This window comes from Phalangium opilio, unplaced genomic scaffold, assembly GCF_054372755.1.
Source record: "Phalangium opilio isolate 3A_F unplaced genomic scaffold, DU_Popi_V2 ptg000014l_1, whole genome shotgun sequence".
NCBI lineage: Eukaryota > Metazoa > Arthropoda > Arachnida > Opiliones > Phalangiidae > Phalangium > Phalangium opilio.
This window is the reverse complement of record NW_028324149.1, coordinates 4097386-4122038: the sequence shown is the minus strand read 5'-3', so window position 1 is coordinate 4122038 and position 24653 is coordinate 4097386. Positions and strand designations below refer to the sequence as shown.

General features: G+C 38.9%; 2 protein-coding genes across 3 annotated transcripts in view; one reads left to right on the top strand and one right to left on the bottom strand.

The window, feature by feature from the left end:
- axo (axotactin) overlaps positions 1-24586 on the bottom strand; it is a 62313-nt gene extending 37727 nt beyond the window's left edge. Inside the window, exon 1 of the mRNA XM_089865439.1 lies at positions 23913-24586. Within this exon, the coding sequence (XP_089721565.1) occupies positions 23913-23939 (27 nt within the window). The 5' untranslated portion in view covers positions 23940-24586. The remainder of the gene's footprint in view (positions 1-23912) is intronic.
- On the top strand, positions 13132-23919 carry LOC149705224 (chorion-specific transcription factor GCMa-like). Of its 2 annotated transcripts, XM_089865445.1 has the most exons (6): positions 13132-13358; positions 13441-13539; positions 15231-15480; positions 16779-17071; positions 23006-23096; positions 23164-23919. In XM_089865445.1, the coding sequence occupies exons 2-6, from the start codon at positions 13504-13506 to the stop codon at positions 23787-23789; spliced, it is 1296 nt and encodes a 431-aa protein (XP_089721571.1). In that variant the 5' UTR covers positions 13132-13358; positions 13441-13503; the 3' UTR covers positions 23790-23919. The 2 variants fall into 2 exon arrangements, with proteins under 2 accessions (XP_089721571.1, XP_089721570.1); XM_089865444.1 differs by having other exon boundaries at positions 13133-13539.
- Positions 24587-24653: the final 67 nt, after the last annotated feature.

Below are 24653 nucleotides of genomic sequence, written 5' to 3'. Positions count from 1 at the left end.
AATTATTCCATAAAAAGGGTGCTGCTATGAAATTCGAGGTGTCAATTTCGTAATTGATTTTACTTAATTACCACCTTGATAAGAAATAGAGAGAGGGAGAGGCTGGGCTAACCAAACTTCGAATTGAATAAAAAAAATACTTGAAAAAATATCAACCAAGGGTGTCGTTTGATATTTTTTTAAGTATATTTTTTCGACAAGTTTCTTCTAAGTAAGACATTAAAAACTAATAATCATTTCGATGGAAAAAAAAATCTAAGACCCAGATTAAATTACGCTTTGCAAAGGGAGGATGCATGGACAACAAAAACATTTTGACTCTCACCATCAAGTAATTCTTAGGATCAGTATATCTAACCTACCTTAACGTAACCTAAACCATAAGCTCATAAGATACGTTCCATAGGTTTGTCACTGGTTACAAACTTGAGCTTGTCACGAAGTGAATGAGGTAGGTCATAGATTCAGGGTAAAACGACGCCTGGTGAGGCTGCTTAGTACAGACTAAATAGAACTAGATGGACTGCAATATTAACCACCGAGTGTAGTCATCAATTCTCGCTATCTCGAGCTGTAAGTCTCTCTCGAGCATTACGAAGTATAGGAAGTGTCATACTTATGGAACATAGCTTATAAACTTACGTCTAAACTAATATGAGCTAGCCAAGACTTAACCAAATCTAACTTGGCGCGTTGCTAAGATATCCAATGAGATTATTGAATGATTGGAACAGTCTTATTTCTCAAGCGAAGCACTTTCTCTTTAAACGGGAGGGGGGCGGTTGGGGGGTTGAATTGAATTGAATTGGGACTGATGATGTTTGACGTCTCCCCTTTTTATCAGAAGAATTTATCTTTTTCGCACCTCTTAATAATGAACGCCTTACTTTTTAATAATAAGGTGTGACGTTACATCGTCGCACGTATAATTAAGTCCCTTTCCTAATTAATATAAGCCAAGCACGCATTTGACCCCCAAACCAATATAAAAACGGCCCGTGGCTAAATCATTATCACATCCATACACAACGAGCCCGAAACGATATACTTAAAGAGCTTTTTATGGAATTTCTTACGCGAGTTTTTATTACTTCTCAGACCACTAAGATGGTAGGTACCACCACATTGAAACGAAAAATCATACAGAGCGTCTATAGGCTGTAGATATCAACCCAATTTTGCTTGAAATTTCCGAAGAATCAACTTGATTATTGCTGAAGAAAGGCCTTTTCAGACCCTACAACGTTTAGACGAGTCAACTTGAGTTGAGTAAACTAGTTGGGTCGTGAGATTAACTGAAGTTGGATGGACAAGTGTTGAACCACCAATTAAAAGTTGTTCCCCGACCAATTTTGCTAATTCAAATGTTGGACCCATCTAGTTGAGTCAAAATTTGTATCGTCTGAAAAGACCTTTAGATGAGTCCACTTGAGTTGAGTGAACTAGTTGGGTCGTGTCAACGGAAGTTGGACAAGTGTTGAACCACCAATAAATAGTTCATCACTGACCAATTTTGCTAATTCAACTAATGTTTCGTCTGAAAAGACATTGCCATTCCGCTATTCCTCATCTAAGATGCTAATAACGAATTGGGAGTTAAATCTTTGTTAGTTAACGCGTATTAATAGTACTTAAGTGGAAACCCTGGTGTTCAATACTTGTGGATCGATGTCATTCATGTCTTACGACGTATTCATTCTCACTTTAGATTATATAAATATTCTCGTAACAGTATCCCTTAACGAGCCCCAACTAATTACTATTCAGCGACATTTCATTTTTTTTCTTTCAACTTTGATAATGTCTTCATAAAACGAGACTAGAGGTGATAAAATTCCAATGTCCTCGAAAGTTCTTTTTTTTTAAATGAAATTAAATTAAATTAAATTAAGAATATATCTCGTCCCATAAAGTTCGTTAGTTGATATACGAAATGCAGATGTCACGATGGGACGGGACTAGATTTTATTTGGAACTCTCGAATCTCGATACTTGTCCGATTTAAATTTTAATCTTACAAACAGGATATACTGTTGTAATATCTTACATCTGTTCGCCAGTGAAAGCCTTTGAAAAACGAAAAAGTCAACCATCGAATATAAATCACAAATAAAGATTAACTGACACGCGAGTTATATCAAGATCGGAACGATCCTTAAGTTTTTCAAAGGGAAGATAAAATGCTCGCTAATTTTATTCCAGAATGACGGAAAGTTACAAAAGAAAACTTATATAGTCTTGCTGTATTTCTTTCATAAATTTTTAGGTCATTTCTATGTGACTTAAATTATATAGACTTCTAAAAGGGTAACCGTTGATTTTGAGTCGAATATGTAACCGTGACATTTGACTCAAAATAACGTGACGAAACCACTCCTTCATCCAATAGCGTTGTCTAATTGTTGAGTTTAAGATGTCCACGAAGTAAAATTCGGGTAATCCGCCCTATACCGTTACGCGAGTGGCGATATTTTTCAGGTTAGTTGGACTTTTAATTTTAATTGCTATTGAAGAGATTAGCGTACACGTTGGGAGCTAGCTGACTGATGATGGGTTTTCGGGCCTCAGACACCCAAATCAAATTTTAACAACCTTCCTGAAAGAAGGAACTAGCTAGTCGGAGCTAAAGCTAACTTGTCAAACTAATCGAATGAGAGAATTTATATGGTAGCTGTCCGCTTCTTTCCTCACCACTCTCTGGCTTTATTAGTCTGAAATAATAATATTTGGACGGCGATTCTTATCATTGACAGATTTCACCTTGGGAGCGTGACGACCTGCCTTCAAGTTGCTTATAGCTATTGGATCTTTTCTTAGGCGTACGAAATTTAATTATTAGCCAACGAAATGACTGTCCTTATCTACATAAGTCAATCATACTCTTTTATAAGTCTGCACGCGTCCGATATAAAACAGAAGCTATTTGTTTTTGTTAATTACTAATTTTCTTTTTTTATTACTAGGGCCATGGCTGTCGTAACCCCGAGTTTAAAATTAAGTATCGTTAGAAAGAGGAGACATAGGACAATAACATACTCAAAGGACATCGCAGTATCTCTAGTAGAACCAGAGTTAAGAGCCTCCAAAGTTTAGTGTAATTCCTATGGAGGGGGTTATTTGTTTACGTTTTGCTTAATTACTCGGCCTCTGTTTGTCGTAGCCCTAAGATTTTAGTATGGTTGGATGGGGGACACATTGGACTATAACATACTCAAAGGGCATCTCCGTATCTCTAGTAGAACAAGAGTTATGAGCCTCCAAAGATCAGTGTTAAAAATCATAAGTAACATAATAACAATAAGTGAGACGATACCAGAAGTTGACGAACATTTTACTTAATTACTCGGCCCCTGTTTGTCGTAGCCCTAAGTTTTTAGTATCGTTAGAAAGAGGACACATAGGACTATAACATAATCAAAGGACATCCCCGTATCTCTTAAGGAACCAGAGTTACGAGCCTCCAAATTAGCATGTCAATACGGATTTTATAGAGAAAACCCTATTGGATAAACTTTCAAATGTAAAATTGATGTTCAAATCACTACCCCGTCGAAATAACTCTGATTTGTATGACGTTACAAAAAGAAAATCGGTTCTGGCTTGATATAGGAGTCGATTACTTTGAGATTAGACGTCTGTCTTTCTTAACTCTAGGCATTTTTATTATTCGGAAAGAGTGGCCGCCGCGGCCATTCCAATGGATTTCATGGCGATGAAGTTAAGCTTCGAAAGATAAATGGTGATGTGATAGATGCCAGAGAAAAAGGAGAGAGTGCATCTTTAGTATCTGTGGGGGGGGGGGTAATATCTACAGGCCTGGGTTTAATGCAAAAGACCCTCATGTTGTCGCGTGTCGGCCGCGTGCGGCAATTAAGAGACCTAACATTATCAATACTCGATATAGGGGCCACAGCTACCTTTTTTTTCTGTATCGAGAGAGGAAGAGAAACTCCCGTTATTCGCAACCAAAAAAAAATATGTTATTTTTTTATTTCGATAAATTTTACAGTTCTAAAATATACGGGTCGTATTCGCATCTACCAAATTTTATTCCTTGGAAATTTTATTTCTTTAGTAAAAATCGGGGAAATGCTTCGATTGTATATGATATGTTGGCCACCATAAGTTTTGTCACTGGTAACTTAGAAACTGGAGCTTGTAATGAAGTGAATGAGGTATTCGAGGTCAAGAGACAAACGCCTGGTGAGGCGCTTCTGTCAAATTTGGGCTTAGTAATGCAGATACTAAATAGGAACTATAGATGGAAGTCCCGCAAAATTAATTAACCACCGAGTGTAGGACTTCAATTCTCGCTTCCGTCGTTCTGCTAGAACTATGGCTGGAGATGTAAGTCTCTCAGTAGCATTACGAAGCATAGGTAGTGTCATACTTAGGGAAGGAACATATCACTTATAAACTTATGGATTTAGGATTGTTCGCGAGGGTGAATGAGATAAATATATTAAGGAAACCATGAGGTTCCTTAAAAGAGTAAATTTGTACAACCCTATTGAACAAGGTGGTTGGTACTAGCCGGCGCGGCATTCAATTTATGGTGCGAACGAATCTCCTAATTTATTTTGTAACTAATTGAAATTCGAGGTGGTTTTTGAAGCCCAGTACAGATTATTCAATCAACGGGCCTAGATTCGTCGTCAAAGAGCAGCTGTCCGCTTTCGCCTACAAATCGACGAGTAAAATCGTAAATAGGGTGTCGCCCGCACCGAACTCTACCGATCAGCTGCCGCTCTCGCGCTATACGCGGAAAAATAAAATAAACTACATGACATTTTAACTCAAAAATCGGAAAAGCTCATTGGCATCGACAGAGCGAATAAGAACTAAGTCGAGAAATAAACCAAATTGTCCTTGTTACGTAAACCACGCGCGAGATACTGAATCCCATAGAAATCAAGTTTGAAAGCGACGCAATTTTAACAAAGTGACGCAAAACTATACCGTGTTACTTCATTACTCGGTTCTTATTACTTCCGTCTACACGTCACTGTTATCCCAAATAGATTAGTAAATAACTTTCTCCACTATAACTTTGAAACAAAAAACGAAAGGGAGGGTGAACGTATTGTAAATATATTAAAGCGGACGTGTTCCCGATATGTGACATATCAATTGTTTACTTTCCTGTAGCTTAAACTCGGTTTATTCTTAATTACCTAAAGTAATTAGCGACTTTATTTGAAAAACTTACTGATTTTTAAAAACGGTGAATGCGCAAAACTACGTATAAAGCAGACATCTCGTATTCAATTAGAGACTAAACTAGAGTTATATAGTAATTAGCCATATCGTTTTCATTAAGCTTAACAGCTAACGAAGTTCAGGACACCAATTAAGTTTCTCGTGGGAACATATTTTTACTCGGAGCTTTCGAGTCGTTTAGGCAAAAACCGTCTTTAAATATGTACAAACTCATCGAGTAAGATCTACTTTTATTTAAGCGCGTTTAAACATCGATTATAAATACGCCTTACTTTCCAGTTATAGTGTCAAGCGAAGTCGTAATGAAGTATAGAAGGTCGCCTCTTGTATTATAATTATTATACGCGATGACTCCCAGGAACATCACCTTGGGCGGATAGGCGGTTACCACCTGAAAGTAACAGCGCGTAACACCTTCGCTGTATCCTAACTATAGCCCCTTACAACAACCGAGAACGCTCGATTCCAAGTTACATGGAAAACAAACGCGTCTTCCCACTGACATTTTTGCTATTCTCCGAGGAATTTTACTATTTTTTTAACATAATTACGCGAATAATACTCCAAGAGGCTTAATGGGGAGATTTTCAATGTTAGTGTACAGACATAAGATGGTATAGTACCCGCAATCAACTTGACCAAAGTAATAATTTGTTCAACTAATGGACTTACAAAATACCTAAACTTACGCGTTCAAAATTATGTTAATTTTCGACATTAATTATACGCAACGCGAAATTAACTTCATCCATTTACGCGATAATGCCCAAGAAACCAATAAGAGACGCGCGGATTAACCATATCAATTAAAGCAGAAGTCCATTAAATTAGCCTAGAAAGTAAACAATAACAATAGCTGGTATAGCGTACGTCTCTGCGGGCATAAGAACTCCTTTTAACTCCAAGGATAGGGATTTTATAGTTTCTTACCCCTTTCCAAACACACTTAGAAATCTCGAGCTCCTCTCTTGGAAGTCTTTCTTCACACTAGTTTAAAGAGGACATTTTGGTCTATTAGATTTGCGTGGCGTTAGGAGCCACCTTGTTTACAACCGGAGATTTGACAAAAGGAATTTGAATATTATGGAAATATGTGGTTTTCAGATTAAATTTTTGATTTTTTTAAAAGCGTTTTCGGGAGAATGCTTTGCAATTAGGGAAAATTCAACAACACTAGTTTAAAGAGGGCATTTTGGTCTATTAGATTTGCGTGTCGCAAGGAGCCATCTTATTTACAACCGGAGATTTGACAAAAGGAATTTGAATATTATTATGGTTACTTCCTAGGCTAATTTAATGGACTTCTGATTAAAGGTACTTTGCAACTATATTCATCTATTTAGCTACTGCACGCGCAAATGCCCCAAAAGTTTATATTATCTAGGTTGCGTAAGTACAATTCTAGATAGCTGGTCGCCATTTGGATATCGAGGTTTTCAACTATTGATGGTTCTGTTACAGCGAAATATAATTAAAAATTTGAATCAGCCGCAGCTAGGACGTTGATGGAAAGCTCCCTATCTCCGCGTCTCTGTCTTCCAAGTTATAGGTTTCTTTCCCCTTTAGGGGATAACAGAGTTAATTGAGGGTTAAGTAATCAGCGTTCCTGTCCCGTTTTTACGAGGCGGCAACAGTCGAAAAGTAGAGACAGGTTCAACCTGTTGAATTCAAACGTTCTTTCACCACCTTAATTATTACGGCCAAGTCTTTTAAAAAGCATCCTAACAAAAATTCATTCTTACACCAAAAACACGAAGCGCTAATAAAATCGCCTAAAACAGACTATTTCTGCAAGATATCTTCCATAAGTATGACACTTCCAATACTTCGTCTTACTGAGAGCTAGTTGGAGGAGAACGACAAGCGAGGATTGAAGTACTACGCTCGGTGGTTAATTTTGCAGTCCATCTAGTCCTTTGACAGCACCAAAACCAGGCGTCGCTTTATCTCGAATCTATAACCTACCTCAATCACTTGGTGACAAGCTCTCATTAACCAGTGACTATTAAATTTATGGAACGCTCATAGTTAATCAACCGAGGAATTGGAAATCAGAATCCAACAAACCCTAATCCGTATACCAATTGAATTTAAAAATAATGAAAACCTTTTATAAATTAATTTTAGATTAACAAAACTATCTTATATTCGACGTCACTCGAGTGTACGTGAAAATCTTCCAGTCGTTTTTAACGATGTAGGTCGCGGCGTTCAATCATAAAGTACGGATGTCGATAATAATCAGGACATTCCTGATACGTTGGTTGAAGTTGGTTGCAGGTTGGGAGTCGCGCGACCTCGCGACTTTTAATTTTCCTTCGTTAATTCGACTTTGTATAACAAAACGTACGCTTAATTAGTTCTAGGACTAATTGGGGGAACGACTCTGATTTCCAATTCCCCCGCTTGATTAACTATGAGAAATTACACGGAATGCGTACTTCTGTTATGTCACTCGCCCTAACTCCAATTAACAAGCAATTAAAAACGGGGTAAAGGTCGCGCTCTTTCCCATTTTTATTTTTTTTTATTGGGAACTGGTTCCATTTGATTTTCCCAATATCGTTACTCGTGAAAGCTTCCAATATTTTTTCACTTCAAAAACAAAATTACTATTTAAAGCGAGTAGAGAGTCGTTCCCTTGAAATGTTACGTTGAAAAAAGCCATCACGTGACCCTTTTTTCAATTTAATTTCTATAGATGAATTATCTAAACCAAACTAAGTTAATTCGAGACAAGACATTGGGTTCAAATGACGCTCCCCTATATACAAACGTGTATTTGAATTTTTAAATAATTCCGTACAAATTTTTTATCGTTATTATTATAAAACCAGTTTAAATTCTCAATTAAAATTATTGACTATATTATTAATTGGAATTGTGACGATAATTTAAATAAATAAATATTAAACGAGTTAAATTAATTTAAAGTTAAATACGATTTAATTGAATTGGATTTTAAACCAACGATAGCGGTTCGGTTTCACTAACATGGCTGAACCGGAAGCTGTCAATCGGAAGTGAAATTGTTTCTTCCCAACACTGGAAAATTATTTACTAAAGCATGATTTGTAACTTGATATTTTTACCTAAAAATTTCAATAATTAATTTTATGTCTTAAATTCAACAACCAGTTCTAAAATCATGGATATTTTTTCCCAAAGATGATTTTTTTTTCTACTTTAACAAAATAATTTAGATATCTTCGATATTACAATTATGATAGTCCGTTCGGGGCAAAGTAAAAAAAAAGGTTTCTTCGATTGGGTAATAGATTTTTTTTCTTATAATTTTTTGAAACTTAATTCGAGAGGAGTCCGGCGCGATTAAGAAACGATCATTCTTTCCTTATCTCGGACCTTCAATCTAGAACTCCAAGATTTTTCTTCTTTTTCCATTTCGTTCCCCCCTCCTTCTCTCTTCCCCCCTCCCATCTTCAACCCGAGGCTCGCTATCACTAGCTCAATTGTTAGTCCAGGAGCCAAGGACAAGATACCGAGTCATTCATTTCAAATACATTGACCACAAACAGTCATTGGCAACAAAAGGTCAAAGTGGACGATGTTTCCCCAACAAGTGGAAGTGCAAGGATACTAGATGTTTTAAGAGGGATTCGAAAGGAGAGGGAAATTGTGGAAGCCTTATCGGCGCGGTAGGACCGTCTCAGTAGTACCATTCAAGGCCAAATCAGGGATAATGAGAGAGGGGACATGCGAAATCTGAGAGAAATAGGTGCTCTAACTGTGGAACGGCTTAGGCTGGGCGTGACGCGATAAAATGGGGGAAGAATACTCGGAATAAGACTTCAATTTGTCCTTGAACGGGAAAAACAAACAAGAGGGCGCGCATTTTAGACTCCCGTTAAATGATAAGCCTCTGCCTCAGGCTAGTCGGAATACACGTGAAAAGGCTCGACCCGCTCATCCCTTTTAAAACATATAGTATCCTTGGTTTTAACCCATTATTAAGCACCTCCTTTGGAAAAGGACCTATTGAGGCGTAGAGCGTAGCGTTTTTCGTACGCTAGACGCGGTACGTGGCCCACGGACCGATTCGTTGTTAGGAAGAGCTGGCGTAAGAGATGTAAGTTTGATAAAAACGAATTTCTTTAAATGTAGAAGAAATAAAAAAAGTAGAATGGGGAGCGCGTATAAAAACTCTGTCACGAAAACGAGTGAAACAAATCGTTCTCTCGTACCTACAACAATTTATTTCATTCGTTTCTCGAAATTAACAAGGATCTCTCGAAAGGCACAAACTGCATCGCGCTCGCAGGGATCGTCTTCATCATCCCAAAAGAAAATAACCGAGTCTTTATCATCATTTTGATGAAACAATTAACTTTTGGTTCAATATACCCGGATGAATCTTACCCCCGTAACGTCATTATAATTAATAGACTCGTAATTGCCAAGTTTTACCTAAATACCCCAAGAAGGTTATCGCCAAATGTTCAGGACGAAGGTGTTGCCCGCGGACGGGTGGAAAACGGGAAGATACTCTTGTCCATGTGGGCATGGACACTAAACGATAACCCATAGTGTTACTGATTGATCAATTGGATTAGCCAATCGCGAGTGCCAAAGAAAGTAACAAACAACATCTCAAATATATATAAGACGTGATCTAGGCCTAAATGAAAACACGTAGAAGAATAATAGGCGCTAGCGTACGAATACACAGTGATATCTGTTAAAGAAAGTAGTTTTATCTTTTTATAGTGTAGGGCCAAGATTCGCGTTGAAGTATCGTGTCCGTCAATGACGTGGTCTTTGGTCACGAAGACGCGGATTTCCATCTGGCACGCACGGTCCTCTATAAGCATTAATACGTTGGTAGGCTAGAGGTCATTCAGTATGGGCCGCGCCGACGTGTTTTTCGATAAGACGAAGGGTGGTATAGAGGGAGGGGGGGGTCTCCGTTTAATACCGTTAATTAGCCCTTAATGGCATCTACGTGAACGAGTTCTACGACCCACCCACCCGATCTCCTTCCCCTACCAAACTATAAAGATCAACAGACGTAGATATCTCCGAAACAGTAACATCCTTATTCAACCCACCCAGCTTGCCTCGCACTGGCTGCGGCTAGCCGGCCCGTCGTCATCATTACTAAATATCATTCATTCAATCCGTTGTAGTTAGGTACACATTTATTCTACAGTCTCGAACACCGCGTTAATAATTTGTTCCGCCTTATTTTATACTAAAATCTAACTTTTTCCATTTTGAGAAATGTAGAAAAAACAATACAATCTTACACTCTGACCAATTGAAAATAAATAATTTTAAATATAATTCGTGGGCGGAATCTGAGATGGAGGCGTTTTTCCCGCGTTGGAGGCGGAGTTACTAGAGGCGGTTTCCGGGTTGGAGGCGGAGTCCAGTACGCGTTATTAGTAACGTGGGAAGTAATTAAGTAGACCTACCTAGTTTAATTATACTGGCATTTAGGTAACGTATAACGTTGGTCAAATTAAAGAAATTTTATCATTTCTATATTTTTTTTTTAAATTGTTATACACTTGATTTGTATCTCTGTATAAATTATAGCCGTTGGGGGAGGAGGAGGGGGGTGGAAGGTCCGAGTTATAGTTCTCGTTGGCCAGGGAAAGAGATAGTAATTTGAAAACAGAGATATAAAAAGGTAGGTTGCACGCCTTACGATTGTAATAACGATATTAGAGGCAAATAAAGAATTTGTTTCACGAGCCCCGCGGCAATCATTTTATCCGCGATAGCTCGCATTTTCCTAAACCCGGATTGTTTTTCCTCATACGCCATTCGCGTACATTGCTAAACAGTTTAATAAAGCAGTCAATAAAGGTGTAGGCTTACATTTCATTTATACACGACGCTTATAACGGATGGGGAGTTAAATATTTCCAGAGTGTTTGTAATTATAAACTTTAAATAATTAAACAAACGCCCCCTAAAATTAAACGCGTTTTCACTTTTCAGTCAATCGGACAAAGAAAACAACACTTTACTTACAAATATAAATTAAAAAAGTTGCAATGTTTAAAAGTTAAGACTCTAAGCGGAGTTTTGTTCAATCGACAGAGTATAGGAAAAGTTATGGCGAATGAACACGCCTGTGTTATAGGCTGCTATATAGTCCAGCCGGCCGTTTCCTAATCGCTTAGCGGGCAGGTAGGAAGGGGGGGAGTTGGAGAGGATCCCTTATCAATTGTCCGAACACGAGTTTCTCGAAATCGGGAGGAGAATATAGGATTATTTAAAACGCCAAGGAGGGGCGACTTGTTTTAAGATATCTAGGTATGCTATTTGGCTCCATTACTGAAAAACTGTAAGGCGGTCACGTACGTTTCTTTAATATATACTTCAATGAATGCTAACTACGTATATAGGCGTTGTATTTTACTTCGACTCGGAAACTCCGTAAAACCAGTTATTTATTCTTCAAATAAAGTTACTCTTCATTCGCTAATTTTACTAAACATACCAAATTTTCAAAAAGTTGTCAAAACGCTCTTTGAATTTGCCTAGTATTATCTTTCGTTGTTGATTTCACTTTAGGGGCATGGTTATTCTGCCTCCTAAGGTTAAGGTTATAATGTCCACTTTAGGCTAGGAGCGAGAGACCTTACAATCTCTGACCCAAGACAAGCAACTTGGGGGGCAAACTTGGTCGATGTAAATTACTGTTCTTTTTGAACTTACGCAAAATAATTTGACGATTAAAAAAAATTAATATCTAGTACAAGTATGTTAATTCTTGGCTTATGATTAACCTAATTCGTTAACGAAACGAGGTACCGAAATGGAGAGAGGTGCGCGCAACGGTACTAGCTTGTTAATCTTTTGTTTGAAAGAAGTATATGGAGTTTTACGTAACACGCCGATCAAGCTAGTACGGACTATACGAGGATAACGCGATCCAGTTAACAAATCCCCCGATCTAACTTGTTCCTCCTCAATCTTCGAATCCCACTTTCGTACCTTTTTGCCCTCCCTCGTTTCATGGTTCTTTCAAATAGAATGGTTAACAGCAGTCGACGATATTCCCCAAATCTTTATCTAGGCAAATACTGTCTGCTGGGGAGGAGATAACTTTTCAAGTTGGCAGTTAGACTAGATTTTTGAAAAACACAACCTGACCACGAGTATCATAAGTAGGCGTCGCTTTACAAGAATCTATGACCTACGTCACTTCATCACAAGCTCTCAGTAAACAGTGATAAACTTATGGTACATATCGTATGAACTTATGGAGTATTAAATCCCATAGCGAACACGAAGCCATTCCTTAGATCTACTACGACATTTTATTGAATGAAGAGACAACCCACGGCCAACCCTGACAAAATGGAGTGAAAAGTTGATCATGAAACAATTTCCACGGGAAATGGCGTCCGTTAGAGATGGGAAACTGTTTCGATAAATACCGCAATGAATCTCGCCCTTCGCATAAGTTTTACAACCATCTTCATCATTCCACGAGTATTGTAAGCACCAAGAAACAACGCCGTGCAGTTCAGTATAGAGAATCCCCAACTATCGGCGTTTCCAGATTTGTAGGAAAATTGCGAATAACTATAAGAACCCAAACCTTAATTCGTAGATCCATGACGAGCATCATCGGGTGTAGCTTTGAAAGCTCAGAGAGTGACACACGCCTACCAATTCTTCCTACCCCCTCCCGTCCCCCCCCGGGCCGCGTTTCCCGTTGTACCCGCACATCTAGGGGTACAAAATAAACTCGTAAGAATTACCTTACCCCCCCCCTTCCTAATAACAAACTAAAAGATATCAGGTAGTAAGTATTGTATACCTATATCCACCCCAAAAGCTTGCCCCCGCGCTTGCTTGGTTGGTGCATGGTGCTCTTGGGTTAGCATAGGGGCGAAACGAAACCCAAAAAAAGAAAGAGATAGCCCCGCTGCAGACATTGACGATCAGCGAGTGCTCTTTGAACACTAATACGTTTCGAGGCAAACCAAGTAGAACATTAATTTGTTATCGATAGGTTAGCGAGTAAAGTTCGGTACCTACCTGGTGCTCACTCCGGACGCTAGATCGTCGGCACGTGGTGCCGTGGTGCTTCACGAGTATATCATAGCGACTCCTCGGGGAGATCTTTCTCTTCCCCGTTACGCGCCTACGCGCTACTTGTAATTAAAATTATATTTATAGAAATATATTCGAAACCAGAATGATTTTTCAAATACGTCATTGTATTTTTTGCCTTGAAAGCTCGCGCTGTGTCGTCGCGTAGTAGAAAACTCCGATCGCCGCGATTATGCGACTCGTGACGATATGGATTGGGACATTAACGACAGCAATATACCCGAGGTAAGATTAATTCGAGTAATTAACTCGATATTAACGTAATTATATCTTTATCTCCGTTGGCACCCTTTTTTTTGGGAAACGGGGGGGGGGCGAATTGAAGTTTTACGAGGCAATTACATCGCTAACTAATTGCCGCGGGAAGAAGAGCTTTTTATTTGAAACAACCCGATTATTATCGCGCACGATTATAGTTATCGAAGAAGCTGTTATTTGTTAAAATAAAAAAAAAAATGCCCCGGACCGAATTAACTATTAACGTGAACAATTAAGGATTACATTAAATATTCGAGATTTGTTGCCAATTGTCCATATTATGTTTGTTCATCAGAAAAGTATACGATTTAAATATTTTAGTATAGTCATTACAATACTGGGTAGTTTGGCTATTCGAAGACGTTGAAAAATGAGATTAGCGACACGGAAGCGACGATGTACAATTTCAATAGGCCTTCAAACAAAACACTCTCGATCGAAGTTTCTGCCTAATTAATCTGATTAACAATATACTGGCACTTGAATTTATTTCATGGCCTCATATGAATAGTAAGAAAGCGGTGGATCCAGCCAGGTTGGATAATGCATTAGCCCGGCTCTTGGAAAAAGTACACATACCATTGTGGGACCATCGCGTGTCGAGGAAAGATGGTGCAAAAACGATAAAAGTCCACCTCTAGACAGAGATATTTAAAGGGGCGCCCAAATCTCCCGGGGGTCAACCAGGGGTCAAGTAGAGGGTAGGCGGCTTAAAGTAAAGGATGCGCGTCGTATCTGTAAGATCTATAGCGAGCCTGAAAATTGGAACGATTCGAGCCAAGTCTATTGGCTGCTCCCACCAACAATTGGTATCGGACAATCAAAAATCGCTAGCTTTGTCCGAGCGTGCCTGAAGTAATGTTAAATCATATATAAGAACAGAACAGTCTTTTAAAAAAATACCATGTCGGTGCTCGGCATCTGTCAAAAGAAAGACCGAGAGAGACTATTTTTTTAACATTTTTGTATTCGCTATGACGCCTTATTCGAATCGGTTTGCTTATCTCTTGAAGAAATCTCGCATTCTTTCACCGACATCGCGGTTTCTCCGATGAAATTGAATGAATGCTTATACGTTCGATTGACGATAAGAAATAGGTTCCGTGGTGTAGTTGGACGACAGGGTGCACCCCCGAAACTAAGACATTTCAGATCCTCGGGCCATACGAGTCCGTTTCAGACCGGCTTCCAGAACCGCGTATATACGATTATGGTATATATGCATTTTTAAATTCGTTAAACACTTTAGTCGAGGTTTATGATTGAATACCTTTAGTTAATAGTTAATCACTTAAAGTACTAAAGGATGATAATGTCAAATCGTTTTTATCGCAACTTCCGAGACAATTAAAAAGCGTCAAATAATATTTATTTATTTAAAATAAAGCGAAGGATACCAATTTAGTATTTAGAATCCGATAGGGTGGAGGTTATGGTTAATTCTTCTCTCTAATATTCAAAAATATCTTATAATATTTAACACACAGTCCTTAGATAAACCATTTTGAGTTCCGCCATCGCGTCTACCGTATTTTAACTCATTAAAATTCATCCAAATAAAAATTAAATTATATAATGTATTACGCCAAGGACGACCATGCTCTGGACTTATCGCGAAATTACGTTTTAATTAATTAAAATTAATTTACTATAAACAGGTCAGCTCGTACGACGAGTTTCAAGAATGGGCTGACGGTCACTGCCGTTACGTTTATTCGCCGGAAAGCGAGGAAGCTAAACGTCACACGAGCGGTTGGGCCATGAGAAACACCAACAATCACAACGTAAACATCCTCAAGAAATCGTGCTTGGGGGTTCTAGTCTGCACGTTGCGTTGCGCCACTGACGGGGGAGGCAAAGTGACGCTGAGACCCGCCATTTGCGACAAAGCTCGCAAAAAACAACAAGGTAAATACGTTTAATAAGTCTTGGTGCGAATATATACAAACTTGATCGTCCATCTGAAAAGCGATTACACTATGACGTTGAAAATTTCATTGAATGGGTTCGATAGACAGCTGTCGTTCCGTACTCTAAAAAAGAGTTGATAAAAGAGAGTATAAAGGTAACGGGGAAAAGGTTATCGAGGTCATCATTTAGACCTCTTTAACACGATCGTCTTTTATCACTAATTCATTTCCCGGAGATGATATACTCTATTTTATCAACTGACGGTTGGCATACTTGGTACACTTTGGCATCGTGTCCTATCTTTACGCGCAACAGACGAGAGACTCGAAAGGTTATCTCGGTAAAAGTGGCGTGCAAAAATGTGTGAAATTTGCCTCCGCCCGTTGTCAACTTAATAGCAGCGCGTGAAACGGCTCGAGCTAATATTCCAACGACAAATGGCTCTCGGGATACGGGCTAGCTTAGCTATTCGAAAGTATACTAATAACCAACGTTCCGGTATATAATATTGTAATATCCTTCCTTAAGTGGATATTTTGACATGAAATAAATATATCAATTAACGAAGTACGCCGCTCCATTCTAGTTCATAATCACGAACAATTGAATTGAATCGATTTGGTTTGTCCATCACGCGTCTGGGCAATAATACCATTCGATTAAACAAACCACCCTGTATAGAAAAAAAGATGAAGAGTTTGCGGACGATTAGGTATTCTGAGTTCGTCTTTCGCTTCCCAAAAGTGTGAGAAATTTATCCCGCGGCCTTATTGCCCGCCGCCAAAATCAAAAACCAGAAAATGAAACGATATAGCGGCTTATCGTCGATAAGGCACGAACCTCGACGACAAAATACTTCTCTATCTATATATATATATAGTCTAGATTCGGGCTACCACTTAAGAAACCCGATAGAGATAAGTCTGACAGAATGAGATTCGATCAATTGGTGGCGCGAAAGTTAATAGACGCGGGGACTTCCGGTAGGACCGTCTTACTTGGCGCTGACACGTTGCTTAGATATATTATTTCATCCAGGGGTGGTTTTTTGAAAAGTGTTAAGAAACGGAGCTGACGAATCTATCCACCCCTATGATATCATAGGCACTTTTTCAGATTTTAAGTGAAGACGTCAACGTCTCATGGCCTATTCTTAAAAATGGGACCAAAGGTCAAACTTGAAAAATTAGAGAAATATGCAAAAAATATGGGATTTTATTAAAAAAAAATTGGCAGTTTTTACGGGATTTTATAGAAAATGTTTGGGACTTAATTTTGGTTAATACATTTTGCAGGGAAACCATGTCCGAACCGGAAGTGTCAAGGGCGGTTGGAAGTGTTACCGTGCCGAGGTCATTGCGGTTACCCCGTGACTCATTTTTGGCGTCACACGGAAACGGCAATTTTCTTTCAAGCCAAAGGAGTTCACGATCATTTGAAACCGGAGCCGAAAGCGACCGCCGAAGCTCGTCGGACCATTCTACAACAGAATGCCGGAAATCCCAACGTCAACTCCGGCAGCGGCGGCGGTGGTGGTGGCTGCGGAAAAAGATCTCGTAGGATATATTGTCCACTACTAGACACGCAGGTAACATACTTTGTTTAACATCCCTTCATTTAAACCAAAATGCTATACGCTCTTTAAGTCGAAACTCTCAACTTGAATATCGCAACCCTACTAAGGCGCAAATATTACGCGAAATTAGACCTAAAAACTGCACTTATACCAAACTAGGCGCCCGTCTGGACATTGTCACATTACTTCTCGAATCGCGTCACCATTTTGAAAGATGGTGGGCGGCAAATATAGAACCCCGAGAGTTTAAAGATAATAGGCAACCATGGTTGAAACCCGCTGAAGTTATTACATAAGAAGGCCAGTAACATATCAGATCGTCATTTTTCCAAAGATGGCCTCAGATTCGAAAAACCTTTCTTAGATCGTGCACAGTACTTAAGACTAAATAACGTCCTTGCAAACTTTGAAACTTTCAAGTAAAGCAGTTTGGGCTGGGTAATGATTATCAGTCAGTCTGTCGGGACTTTGATGGCGCGGTCTGAAAAGTATTTACCAAAAGTCCTGGCAGGCAATGTCGAGTGTTACCTTGGCTAATACGTCGCATGTTGGGCCTATACGTCAATTAGATAACAGCATATTTTCTTTGCCGAAAATAATAATTGGCTAACGAGTACAATAACGGAAAAGGTGAATTAAAAATGCGGCGAAATGAAATCGGGTCCGTGGAATTGGTCCAGTCGGGATTTTAACGTAAATAAGTGGTGGGTCGCGTCTCCTTGGAGAAAAATTAGTTCCGAGTGATTTCCGATATCTTCTTAATGATGCCTAATACGCTGCTCCTCAATTTAGGAAGCATGGACAGCCTATAACGCGGCGCGGAGGGAGATTTGACAGGTGGAACCACCTTGAAATATGGCCATCATTTCCTTTATCAGACCGCCTTGCAACAAAATTCCCTCAAATCATGATAACTACACCGTGCGATAACACCTAGACAGAGTGGTCTAGCTAATCGAATACCCGTTGCTCTTAATTCGCTCCGAGGAATGTCTTAATTAGAAATTACATATTTTTGCTTCTTCGAAATTAGATTTTATCTTTATATTAACTAATCCACTCTGTACAGAAATTTAGGAATTTTATTTTACATTTTTTAAATGAACGGAAAATAATATTTGTAAAATTGGAAATGCGAATGAATAATATTGGCTGAATTGCTATAAAACTAGAGCTTTTCGTTTATCCATTTAGTTTGACAGAAAATATCGAGAAAACGTATCAGTTCAATTGGTATTATTGCCGTTCCTTTTAGCCTCTCCTCTCCTTTACTATAGTTTTATAAAACTCAGTTCCGGAACCATTTGGGTTGTAGGCTCGAACCATAATTGACAAGGGTTAAACAGCTCGGGTATATATTCGGGAGTCTGGTCCGAGTCTCGCGTCAAATACTTGAAAATAGTAATCAAATCCGCACCCTGCGCGCCACCATTAACTCTAATGACGTTCTAAAACGATTCCCATAGACATAAATAACTACTTAAAAAAGATATATGCTTGAATTAAAGATAAAACGTTTATAAAAAACGGTTCAAAACAAAATACCCTATTTTGCTCACTCAATGTTTTTTCAAATTCCAAGGGACGCTTAAATCCATCACGCGTAAAAATCGTATCGACTAAATTTGAATTGGTATTAGGCCAATAATAAAACGGGTGACTTAAGTACTCCTTATAACGATTTCTATTCGGTAGAGAAAGCTAAATGGCCCGATCCCCAGCAGCGTAGATGGAGGCAATTCAGCGCCAGTCACAATAAATACCTCATGAATATGCCATTTTGATGGAATTTGCCAATTTCTTCTTCCCCCCCCCTTCATTATGGCCCCAGAAAAAAAACAACTATACCCATGCAGTCATGGCACCCATCGACAAATCAGAGACCGGGTGTTCGCGATGATTCTGTCAATAAAGGTTTTTCGTAGATACTGCAGTAAATTTAGTGGGCAAAACAGTATTGACTCTATTAATTGGGAAAATACATTCGTAGGCCTACAAGAACACGAGATTTCGGGTTTAGATTCACTAAGCCTAATCACGTGGACATTCTATCAATCGTACGTAAATCACGTGGAATTTAAAGAATTAAAAACAAAGGCTTGAGGAAATTAATATTAAAAAAGCACGTGATGTTACTCTGTTAATGGTTAAAGCGCGCGACATTAAAATAGCAAAGGATTTTTTCCTTTTAATTTAAATGCCGATAACGACGGGCTTCGAAAAAAATTTACAAGGTAAAATCTTTTGCCGGTTACATAGTAATAATTTTTAAACATTCGACACGGTGTTGAATAAGAAAAAAATTATATCTAGTATAAAAATATGTTAATTCTATTTTAGCCGCATGCACTTAACTTAAGGGGTTGTTATACTAAAAAGACTTCGAGACGAAGGTGTGTCCTTTATTAAATGGAATTTTATAGAGAAAAACCGGCCTTCACGGGGGGGAACTAATCATATTTGGAAGGTAACAAATTGAGCTAGTTCGAAATTCTCTATTTCTCGAAAATACAGATTAATCTTAAATATTTTAATTATTTTAGCAATTTGATTAAATCAAAAAGACCGCGCGTCCGTGGTTTGTCAATGAAGGGAATTTATAATAAAGGTTCATTTTTGTAATAGTTTGGTTGAGTTATTACACCAAGGTTGGGTCCGCGAACCCCTGACCATTAAAAGCCTGTAAAGATCGACCTATTCCATGCAGAAACATTTTAGTTTAACGAATTAGCGTGTTAGCTAACTTTTCCCGATTTATTCCAGTCGAAGCTAAAAAGCAAATGTTATTTTAGTTTTAGAACTGAAGAAACTAAAATGTATTTTAACTTAAGAGAAGGTATAGAGATACGTTAGTAAGGCGTAGTCGGTGCTTGGCAATGTGGCCCCCGTTTTTAACGGCGAAATAAACTTTGCGCGTGGGTTGGATTTCCTTGGAAAAGTGGCGTTAAAATGAAGCGTTTATCGAATTTTTAGTAACGGTTCTTCGTTCTTACGAGATCATTTTTACGACAACAGAAGACAATTATCAACCTATTGAAGGGGTATAAAACGTACAGGTATAAAGAAGTTACGTATAATCCACAGCACTATTAAACCCAAACCTAATCCGCTTTACCTTATCTAGGAAGCTAGATTTTAAGCTAGTGTTTCATTTACGGGGACGTTCATTTAATTATTTTAAGTAGCATTAATACGCCCATAAGTTCATGTTCCTTAAGTTTGTTACAAACCGGAGCTTGTCATTTAGTCAGGTAGGTCATAGATTCGAGGTAAAGCGACGCCTGGTGGTGATGCGCTGCTGTCAAATTTGGGCTTAGTAATGCAGACTAAATAGGACCTAAATGGAAGTCCTGCAAAATTAACCACAGATTGTAGTCAATTCAATTGACTTGCTTCCGTCGTTCACTTAGAACTAGCTCGAGCAATTACCAATGCCTTATTAGTGTCTCCTTCAGTTATCTCGCATAGACCGGAACAGCGCTGGAAACAGTTAGTTAAATATTGAATTATTTTAACTCAAATCGAAAGCAATTCGATTTGGGTAAAGCGGAAGTAGATTTAACGTTAGTTCTGTTTTTGGCGACGAAAGATTTCTTGGAGCGAACGACAATTTCGAAAGTACACTTTGGACATCTTAGCTAACACAATTAATGTATAGTACTCCTACTACAAAGGGCAACCAAAAAAATAAGTCTTCTAGAAAACCGAAGCTCCTTTTTTACTTTATTTGCTCTAGCACCGAGAGTTCAGTTCGGTTTGGGGCAATATTTTTTTTTTTTACTCTTGGGTAAAAACGGGGTTGGGGAGCACGTGCCCTTTGCTCAGATTTTTCCCACAATTCAACATCGCGCTCGACTTATCGCGAAAAGGGAATCGCTTGTTCGACTCGAAACGAAACGAATATCGACGAGAACAGAGTCTAGTAAAATAAGATACGAAAAAAAAAACTCCCCCGTCCAATATGTAGTAGGACGATCGAGAATTAAATATAAAATACAATACGATTAAATTTCAATTATGCGCTTGACTCGCTACCAAATAAAAATCGGATGCGGTTCCGTTTTATTATCGATGAATTTAAACAAATGGAACTGAATTATCTTATTGATAAAGTTAGATATAATGAAAAGCTTCTGAAGTGAAATTAAAATTAAAATACACTCTACAGGGTGCGCCGAAAAAGGTGGTACAAGCGCTTCCGGACCCGAGGGGGTAGACGCTTTGGATCTCTGTGTACACCTGAGTTCAAAAGAGTTCAGCTTTGACAGTGCATTGAGTTCAAAACCTTCGGAACTCTCAGTTCAGCTTCGACAGTAATTGAGTTCAAGACATATTGTACACCTGAGTTCTCAAGTGTCTACCGCCTCGTCCGGGCCATCAATTTTGAGTAGAAAATGTAATTATTGTAACCGACCGATTTTGTCCCCACAAGGGATGTGGGGACAAATTAACTAGGCCCACGTTCTTTGCTCCATGACCCTTTCCAAATACTTATTCCTCAACCATTTGTACAATGAACCCTGGGGTGAAATAAGGGGTCGAGTTACATTGGTACAAGATTACCAAGACTTCGAGTCGCGTCACGTTCTATTATGTTTAATAGATTCGAATATTAAATACGAGATAAAGCGCGTGCGCTCGCTTAATTGTTCAATGGCGGATTAATACCTTCAATATTGTCAAAATAAAAGTAGTTCCTATTGAAAATGTACAGTGACAGACGTGAACACGTGTAAAATTATTTGATCATTATCAGTTTTTTTCCTGGCGGTTTTTGTCACGCGGTGACAATTAAAAATAAGATTCAATAGATCGATATCTGCCCAGTTCATTTGAACATGTATTTCCAATGACGTCACATTCAAGTTATTAAACGGCGCACGGTAGCCTTTTGGGGGTTTTAAAAAAATATAAGAGCACCTAAACAATGTTACCAACTTAAGCATTATTTTTTACTTTGAATTTTGAGTTTTAGTTAAGAAAAAATAAAAAATTGCATTCCTCGGATAAACTGAGGAAGCTCCGATGTTTATCTTTCCGTCCAGAACCAATATACGGGGGGAGATAATGGCATAGTAGGTTTGGTACTAGAGTAATTGTTATCCATGCCCGAGAACCGCCCGAAACTAAAGCATTCAGTCCAACCTCCTCCAACATTACTCTTATTCTTTGACCGAGCTCTCTCTCTCTCTCTCTCTCTCTCTCTCTCTCTCTCTCTCTCTCTCTCTCTCTCTCTCTCTCTCTCTCTCTCTCTCTCTCTCTCTCTCTCTCTCTCTCTCTCTCTCTCTCTCTCTCTCTCTCTCTCTCTCTCTCTCTCTCTCTCTCTCTCGGCTAACCGGTAATCACGGGGGCATTTCCAGCGGCCACGGCCCGTTGATTCAAACCCGACATTACGACATTCGAGGGGACAACCAATATTTCAAATACTATCCCCAAATGACTGTGAATCCAAGTCCCGACTGTCTGAGTGGCTGACGCAAAACTAATAAGCCAAAAGTTTTCCCAAATTGTTTATTTTACTTTGGAAGCTCAAAAATATAGCGAGGACGTTCGTTTAATTATTTTGAGTATAGTTTATTTCTTTGAAAGTGAAGTGCCCCTCGCATTTCACGATGGGAGGCCTAGTAGCATCGGCGTCGCCACTCTTCGAAATCAATTGAAAAAAGGTTTAATACTTGAAAGATGTCGGCGTGAACCGTCCTCAATTTAATAGACCCTTACGGACCCCATCATTTGACACTTTTAAAAGTAAACATTGATTTCTAAGCCGAACAAATAAAAAAATAAAAAGAAAGATGGTCGTAGTACGCGTCATCATTCCAACCACGAACTTGTCGAATGGAATCGACCTTTAGCGTTTACGTTACACGACGTATAAAATCTCTAAAAAATTAAGGGTTTAGTTCTTTAGACCAAGGCTTAACAGAAGGCATTTTTATATCTTAGATCTCTATGACGCAAACGGAACATAATCAAGAAGTACCGTGGTTACCACCGGCTACCAAATACCCTCGTCTCGAACCTAGTCCTCAAACCGGTAAGTACTCGACACGTACCCTATCCGTACAAAAGCGATAATATAAAGGCGACTTAATTCCTTTCAGAAACGCAATGTTCTTGTCCACCATTCGAATGTTTATGTTCTAGTAGTCAACATCTGGGTCCGCCAGCCCAACGCCCATCGTACATGACGGCGCGAAGCGACGATGACCGGTCGATTTCAAATTCCTCCTACGACTACACCACGGTCGACTCTTCCAAAATCGCCACCCTAATGACCTCGGCCATCGATATGCACGCGGACTTACTGCTACATTCGGTTGACCCTTACGGAGCGCCCGCGGCCAATCACCCCAACCAACCTAGCTCTTACGACTACAGACATTACGCCAACGTCGTCGAAGTTCCTCAACACCAAGAGGTCTACGGTGGCGGTGTGCCGGAACAACCGGTGACGTGGTCGGGTGACGTGTATTACCCCCGGGACGCTAACAGATACAACAACGAATGGATACAGTTGGATTCGTTCCAACCGGCCGATATATTAGCCCTCGAGCAACCCTACTTGCAAAGCAGCAGGACGGTCGAAGACAATCGAATCGCGACCGCCATTGACTCTTTACTTCAAGAATACGGCACTAGTAACGGTACCAGTTCTAACATGGTCGAAAATCATTGGTCCGAGAATGTGACGTATTTAGGGGACTCTGTGGTTATGACGCAACTATGATAGATATAATAACGACCTCCCCCCCCTAACTGTATTTAGTATCGCGACATTACACCTTCCTTTGTCTTGTTAATGTTAATTAGTATTTAAATTAGAAATAATTAAGTATAAACACACACTCACCCTGACTGTTGATGAAGCTCGTTCCATTGTAGAATCGACTGTCGCGTTAATGTTAATATTAATTACAGTAATTTAAAATCAACGTAACACTCGGTCCGTGCGTAATCGCGTCAAACTGGTATCGGGGACTTCGCGGAGGATTATGACTAACTAAAAAAAAATTCCACAATTGAATCATAGAAAATATAATTAAAGAAATAGGGAATTGAAGGTTGCAACGTTACCAGTTTCGTAACTCAGTATACTATCGTTCAAACACTACCGTTTTCTATTCCTTGGGAAAATTGACTGTGAAAAGGTTAATTTTCACGTTTATCACGTGACTCTTCACGCTTAGAAAGTTTATCACGGCAAAAAATAGGGTAGAACGTGTAGTTTTTTTATTGGTCTCTAGCTCGGAGTAATTTCATTGGATTGAGACCGTAAGTCCTTTTAAAATTGCATTAATGCATCTATGCCTAATTTAATATTGCTCCAAGGTGGCAGAATGGAAAACGGCATTAGAAAAGCGACAATTATTGCTAGAATATTTTGTGTTTAAAGAAATACCGATTTTAGGAGAGAAACGACCGGCTTACAACTAAATTGTACTAGGCCTATAATAGCTGGTACTATGATTTTTGTGGCGACACACTTTCAAATCGTTGTTATCGATGTAAATAAGTATTATTTTAAATATTAATTAGCCTGAAACGTTAATTAACTATCGATAAGCGGTGGACAATGTATTAATTTTAGTCA

What these genes read in the sequence shown, in the direction of transcription:
- LOC149705224 (XM_089865445.1), top strand. Translation starts at nt 13,504, where the DNA reads ATGGATTGGGACATTAACGACAGCAATATACCCGAG. An exon ending in ACGACAGCAATATACCCGAG is followed by an intron (nt 13,540 to 15,230) that starts GTAAGATTAATT and finishes TACTATAAACAG; the next exon opens with GTCAGCTCGTACGACGAGTT. An exon ending in AGCTCGCAAAAAACAACAAG is followed by an intron (nt 15,481 to 16,778) that starts GTAAATACGTTT and finishes TACATTTTGCAG; the next exon opens with GGAAACCATGTCCGAACCGG.